A 7,852-nucleotide genomic window follows, 5' to 3' on the forward strand; every position below is an offset into this window, starting at 1 on the left:
TTGATTGGCTTCAACCTAAATCCAGAAGGCAATATCACTGGTTTCAGTTTCTCTTCAAATGTACTTATTTTAATTGTCCTTATTTAAAACAGCTTTTGGTTCCATCTTCATCTACTTACTCCCTTCGACATATGCAGTGTCCACATTTTCTTGTTCCTAGAATTTTCACTGAAGTCGGTCGAAGGTCTTTTCAGTATAAAGCTCCATCTGACTCCCTTCTTCCCTTAGATCAATTACATCTCTTCAGGACTAATTTACTATCTCATTTGAAAATAACCTGCTATAGTTGTAATTTTGGGTTGAGAATTGCCTTTAGGTTACATCAACTTCTGTCTATTATTTTTTCTATTAATTTAAATTATTTTTGATGAACTATTTATATCTATTATTATTAATATTTTTCTCTTTCTTTTCTCAGGGTGTATGTATATTTGGTTTTTCATGCTTATATTAAAATTTATGTTTTCTTGTGCAGTATGTACATGCTTTTGTTTACACAGTAGTTGTAGACTGTGGGTGGGTGAATAGGGGAGAGAGCTGTTGTTTGTCTGTTTAAGTGATATTTATTTTTATTATTATTATATATATTTTTTTTATATTGTTTGTGTTGTATCTTGTATGCGCTATTGGGTCCCCCTTGAAAATGAGATGAAGCATCTCAAGGGGCTTTCCCTTAATAAATTCAAATTCAAATTCAATGAAAACTTAGATTTTTGTGATTTTTTTACATTTAATTTAATATAAGATCAAAAGGATTAACAATGCACATTTATTTTCACAGCCTTCTTTGATCATATTTACCAAGGGTACCAACAATTCTGACCACCTGTGTAGGTCTCTTCCTTTAATTCTCAAGGCCTTGGACTAAATATTTGTGCACTACACATATCATGTAGTAGGGTATGTATACTCTGCACTGCAGAGTATGACTAAGTTCGAAATATAATACAACATTTTTTGCATGCATGCATCAACAGACTGCCGAAAGTAAAAGAATAAAAAAAAACAAAAAAACACTGAATTCTGTATATACATGTTTAATACTCAATTTTAAATACTATGCATTATACACTGTGTAGTACGTACAAGACAGTACGTTAGAATTCCATCCCGAACATACCGCCCCTTTTCCGACCTGACCAATCATCTTCCACGCTCTCTGACAGCTGACCAATCAGAGAAGGTCTTGCGTTCTGCTGCGAGCTTTATATTTCCGGGGCTGCTTCAGGAATGTAAACTATTCAACATGGAGACAGTTGATAAGCTGGAGGCGATGGTAAGATTCAGCCAAGCGTTTCCATCTGATGTTTTCACGTGTAAACCGACCGTACGCGTCTAACTGTTAGTGGCACAGGTGCCTTTACGATAGACAACGTAATGTAGAACAAACACGAAGAATTACATGTTGTGTAAATTTCCCTCAGGTTGGAAAATTACGATAAACATGTAGCTGGATGGCTAACTAGTGCCACTGCTAATGTCTTTTTTCACTTGTATTTACAGAAAAAAGCCCTAATATGATTGGTTTACTATAATGTGCATATTTTGAATCAAAATTAAGGCATTTGTTCGGAAAAGTGTTGATTTGTGTCGATGGCTGCAGTGTGAAGCGCTGATCTCGGTGAAGGCCTGCGCGCTGCATCCCGAACTTACTCCTTACTCCATGAGATACTCACATATCTGTAAACACTATGGGATTGTATGCACACCAAGTTATTGTAGCAATTGTCATTAACTGATATCAATTTCAATAAAATGTGTCCATTGCATCTGGAAGACGCACAGACCTCTTCGTAAAAGTTTAGCTTTTGAAAGATTCCTGCAAAATCTCAAACAAGCTATATTGCTATTCTAAGTAAAACAATAATAACATGCATTAATATAATTTTTCATGAGTTCAAATATCGTCAGGAAGTGAAGACGATAGGGGGCGCGGTGTTGTTCTTTGTAGGGAACTAACATTAGTAATTTTGCACTGCCAGTGTCAGAAATGCCATTTTTGTGACCCTGGACCACAAAACCAGTCATAATTGAGATTTATACATCTAAAAGCTGAATAAATAGGCTTTCCATTGATGTATGGTTTGTTAGGATCGAACAATATTTGGCAGAGATACAAATATTTTAAAATCTGAACATGATCATTACTTAATATCCTAATGAATTTTGGCATAAAAGAAAATCAATCATTTTGACCCATACAATGTATTGCTACAAATATACCCGTGCTACTTATGACTGGTTTTGTGGTCCAGGGTCACATATAATAATAATAATAATAATAGTAATGTACTTTATATTATATTAATCTGAACAGTTATGGCTGTTGCCTATTAAATAAAGCAAAATAGCTATAATGAACAAAATACCATAACTAAACACTCACTCACTTTTTTAAAATTAATGCCTTTATGATGATCCATCTACATATCTGTTTCTCAATGTTTTAATGTTTATGTGACAACTGTTTTTCTTCCCAGGCTTTTTGTTGACATTATTTACATGATTGGATATTTCAGCATGCAAATGGACCGCCCTGATTGCCCTGTACCGTCTGTCCAGTGCCCCTTTTATATTGTACTACTGATAACCCAGTTATTAAAGCAGTGCAATGTTAAAAGGGCATTGGCCAGGGATTTTTCTCAAAGGTAGGGTCAACAGCGTGGCCTGCCACATCAAGTGCTGTTAACAGGTGCTCTGACTTCATTGCACTACTGTATTGGACAGCTAGCAGTGCAATAGTATTGTCAAAGCATTCGAGAGCAGCTTTGCACAAAGTTTGAAAGTTTTCAAAGAGGTACGCCCGCCGTCTCATCTGGCATATTGTTGTTTGTCTTCTCTGTTTTACAGGTCATAATGTCCAATCCTAATTCTTGGGACCCTATCAGTATTGCCTCTGCTGTCCACTGTGTTCAGAGTAGTGCAATATTGCTAATAGGGTTTCAGGTTTTAGGTTGTTCCCTCATTCAGATGGGCCACTAAAGCGTACAAACAGCAATCAACTCTCGATTCAAATCTTGTGAATGCTTACTGAATTATGATGTTTAGATCTGTGTCCTTGTAGTTCCAGAAAGCAGAAGCTGATATAGAATATGTGGAAAAGCGGCTGAAATTTGACTTCATGGCCAATGCGAGAGAAGCGTTTGAGGTATTTTCGTATTCATTTTTTTTTTTTTTTTGTTAAATACTGACTGAGTCTGTGTTTCTAAATCTGTGGTTGTGGATTTCAGGGAAACCCTGTTCAGTTGCTGGAGAACCTGTCGGCAATCAAAGCACGGCATGCAGCCCTATGTGCACAGGTGGAGGAGATCGCAGCGGAACAGAAACAGTCCATGGACTCGATACGAGCTCACCTGGACACCACTGTGCAGCTGGTTCAACAGCTGCAGGACACCGCAGATGTGCAGGTATTCATTCAGTTGTGCAACAACAGGCCAAATCTCACAAACCAAAACAGTCCATGTTAATCTTACTACACCAGAGGCCATACACAATGATTTCACCATGGTTAAGGAATAGTCTTTGGAAAAAAATGAAGGTTTTCGGGTTCGGACTGTATATGTGCTAATGGGAAAACTTGTTCAAGGTTCCACCGCTGACAAAAGAAGAACAAGAAGCGAGAGATTTTCTCTGCTCATCCATTGCCGCATTAAATGTAGAGGTTAGACATTTTGTCAAGCTTTTTATTACCATAATTACATAACTACACTACTGTTCAAAAGTTTGGGGTTGCTATTATATTGTAAGAAGTCTCGTATGCTTATTAGTGCTACATTGATTTGATCAAATACAATATAAACAGTAATATTGTGAAATATTACAATTTAAAATAACTTTTGTAATTGAATATATATATATGAAGTTTATTTGCAAAAACAGTTTTTTTTTTTTTTTTTTTTTTTTTAATTTTCAAAATCATGTTTTGTTATGCTTTTATTATTAGTAAGCTGTATTTTTTGTTGTTGTTTTTTTTAACCTCATCAAAATAACCCAAATGCATTTTGATTGAGATTAAATTAAATTGACTGTCATTTTTGATCAATTTAATGCATCCTTGCTAAATAGAAGTCTTAATTTCTTAAAATCTTGCTCCCCCTAATTTTTGAACAGCAGTTGCATGTACTTAATGTAGTAATTTGTAATGTTTTGAGGTAAAAGCTACTTTGAGTTGGTGAATGTTTGTTTCTTTAGGCCGTGCCTACAGAAGAACCTCAAACTCAAGCACAGTCTGAATGTAAGGACCGAAGAAAACATTAATCAAAACATAAATCAGCATTAAGCAATCGTAACCATGGCACAGTGTCAAAGGTCATCAGCATCTGCGTCAATATCAATAATTATAATAATTTATTGTTTTTTTTCTCTCTTTCTTGCAGCACAAAACGTGTGTGACGAGGTGTCAGAGGGGACATTTGAGACTGTCCCACGGAGTGTACGTGGTAACTTGAAGCTGAATGACGTCAACACACTCTATAAACAGTTATCGGAGTACTTCTCAGATAAGAACAGGTTTGTCTGGGGATATTTGTGCAAACACATCACCTTTAACCCCGAGCCCGAACATGATCATTTACTGTAACTTAAGACAACTATGTGATTTTATTTATACCAAGAAAAGTGTTTTCTAATACATTTGAAACACAACTTTTCTTGTCTCTTCAGGGGGCCAATAAGCACTCAGAGGATGAAGAAGCTGAACATGATAGTTAGTGATTCTGCATTAAAGACCTTAAAGCATCTTAAACTCATTGAGCTGGATAAAAAAGGACTTGTGTCATTGCTGGCAAAAGACTGAGAAATGGGAACAAAATAGACACTCAAACCCCACCAAAACCTGTAAATCTTCCAGTTCCTTCCACCTCTGTGCTGAAGTAAAACCCTTCTTGCACTTTGATTTGGATCAACAGTTTAGAACAGGAATAACGGCGACTTGAGAACATTTCATAAATATTGCATCCATAAAGTTAAAGTATCCATTAATCAGAATTGCAAACATTTAAAATAATTTATTTATCATACTTTAAGCACTAAACTTATTTTTGGCTGTTATTTTTCTGTCCATTTATTAAATTATATCATGACCTGTTGTGGGCATCATTAGGTTTGTATAAGAAAGAAACTGTACAGCATAAGAGTTTATATTTTTTGTAAAGTGAAACAGGTGTTTATAAAAATTTCAGATCTCAGTGAAGCAGAGGAGACTATATTTGAATGGTAAGCTTGTATTCACTTTTTTTTTTTTTTTTTAGGTTAGTGTTGTAATTATTCTGAGTATGCAATAAAATGTATTTTTTTATATATATACTGTAGATTTCCTTTATTTAAAAGCTACTAACTTCAACACGACACTGACAATACATGTCTGTAACAACATCAGAACATCAAATATAATTTAAAACAAAAATGTATTACATCTATTTGTTACGGTCCACGGTAACAACAAAGCTCAAACTGTTGATGAACATAAGAACAAGTCTGAAGGCAAAAAATTTTTTATTTGGAACATTTTCTTACATTAAACTGTAAATTCAACAAAGAGCACAAACTACATGCCTTAAGCATCTAAAATGGGAACAATTCAGATGCAAAACATCAGGATCGGCTCCTCTTTAACAGTGCAGTTTGAATGACTCTGGAAGTGTCTGCTTAAGAATAAGTGTCTGGAAGTGTCTGCTAATAAAAAAATTAAAACTACGAAATTACAAAAACAAATTCTGGAGCATTTTCAACCAGGAAAGCCAGCAGGAGTTTTCTAATATATAAGTAATATGACTTACTCTAAGTGGAGCTTGCCCTGCAAGATTTCATATCATATATTGATGCAAATATAATATAATGATACATTTACATTTATCAGATGTAAGCTTCTACAGCAAAACAACAACAATAAGCATTTGTATATAATATAAATAAATTGTCTTTCCTAAAAGAGCTTTGAGTGAATTCAAGTTGTGAAAACACACATAGCAGATGTCAAAAGCATAAAACATAATACTGAAGATATTTGATGGCTAGAATATGCCATCATATTACGCCAGTAAAGATGACATTTAAAAGCACATATGTGACCCTGGACAACAAAACCAGTCATAAGTAGCACGGTATATTTGTAGCAACAGCCAAAAATATATTGTATGGGTCAAAATTATTAAATTATTAATTTTTCTTTTATGCCAAAAATCATTAAGTAAAGCTCATGTTCCATGAAGATATTTAGTAAATTTCCTACTGTAAATATATCAAAATAAAATTTTAGATTAATAATATGCATTGCTAAGGACTTCATTTGGTCAACGATTTTCTCAATATTTAGATTTTTCTTGCACCCTCAGATTCTAGATTTTAAAATAGTTGTATCTCGGGCAAATTTTGTCCTATCCTTACAAACCATACATCAATGAAAGCTTATTTATTCAGCTTTCAGATGATGTATAAATCTCAATTTGTTTAAAAATTGACCCTTATGACTGGTTTTGTGGTCCAGAGTCACATATTAGAAATCAGAGATGCGCCGATACTGAAATTTTGGTAAATAACTGAAATGATTAATACTTTGGAAATATAGGTCAAAGATATTATCAAAAAAGTCACCTTAAAAGTCACTCAATAGATAGATAGATAAATAATAAATATAAATAAAAGGAAAATAAAGGAATAAATTACATGATAAAACAACCAATTAATTCATGCTAAATAAATGTTTGCATCACCTTTTATTTATTATTTTCTGTATTTATTTGTAACTATTTTTATTCTTTTTAACTTATTTTTCATTTCTTATTTTTAATACATCGCCAACATTCTTTTATACTATGTAAGGTAAAAATTACACAATAATAACAAAGATTATAGAAATAAAATGCCTATGTACCCTGGAAAAAATCAGGCTCTAAGTATACATTTTAGGTTTAACATTATTTATGACAACTAGTATAAACAATCTGGGGAGTTTATAGGAGTATAAGTTGTCAGCAGTATATCAGTCTATTTTACTTCTTGGACTGATAGGGAAAACATAAAATGTCACATTTATTGCCCGATACTGATATGATTGTTGACAAATATATTATTAAAATATCATGATTCATTGACTGACAGTGCTGCTGTCTCCTGCGCTGACTGTAGCGTAACTCTCTGTGCAGACAGTATTGGACGGAGCACTGCCCCATGGTCACGTGTCCAACAAGCTCTGGAGGTGAGGAAGGGGCTCAGTGCCAACCTGCACATCTTTAAGATGTGTCCTATGGCCTGTAATTAAACCACATTCACAATTAGAAAACTGACCCACACAACATATTCTGAATCTTGATTTATGTTACATTTTTCTGATTCACTTTGTACCCTTTGGGCTGCGTGGGGTGCTGTTACAGGGTCCTCTGCTGAGAGGGATAGGCAGGGCTTCAGCTGACTCCACCCATTCTAGCTGATGGGCTGGTGAACAGGATATGCTGGAGAGGTCTGCGATCTCAGCCAGGTCTGGCAAACAACTGATCGAACAAAATTACCAAAACACAGAGCACAGACTCAGCCAAAGAAATGACAAAAGACTCATACGTGCACATACAAATACATTTAACAAAAGTGACAAAATACACTACCATTTAAACATTTAAAAAATTTCTTTAAAAGATGTTAATATTTAAAAAAGTAATGTATTCCTGTGATAGCAAAGCTGATTTTTCAACAGACATTACTCCACTGCTGACCCCAAAACTTAACAGTTAATAAAAAGAGTTTTATCATCTGTTATTGAGCTTTGTGGTAGATGCTTTGTTTCTTGTACCTGATGCTAGGAATACACCTGTGCACTGGAGTAATGGATTCAGACTCCTTTGAATCCTCCTGAGCAAAA

The 7,852-nt window shown here is 34.4% G+C and overlaps 1 protein-coding gene across 1 annotated transcript; it reads left to right on the forward strand.

The window, feature by feature from the left end:
* Positions 1–1,208: 1,208 nt before the first annotated feature.
* LOC306864571 (SKA complex subunit 2-like) lies at positions 1,209–5,305 on the forward strand. The gene is made up of 7 exons (XM_079408668.1): positions 1,209–1,276; positions 3,065–3,148; positions 3,231–3,407; positions 3,587–3,661; positions 4,192–4,234; positions 4,377–4,509; positions 4,663–5,305. Exons 1-7 carry the CDS (start codon positions 1,247–1,249, stop codon positions 4,793–4,795), a joined length of 675 nt encoding a protein of 224 aa, XP_079264794.1. The 5' UTR covers positions 1,209–1,246; the 3' UTR covers positions 4,796–5,305.
* Positions 5,306–7,852: the final 2,547 nt, after the last annotated feature.

The sequence above is a fragment of the Barbus barbus genome (genome assembly GCF_936440315.1).
Source record: "Barbus barbus genome assembly, chromosome: 45".
Classification (NCBI taxonomy): Eukaryota; Metazoa; Chordata; class Actinopteri; order Cypriniformes; family Cyprinidae; genus Barbus; species Barbus barbus.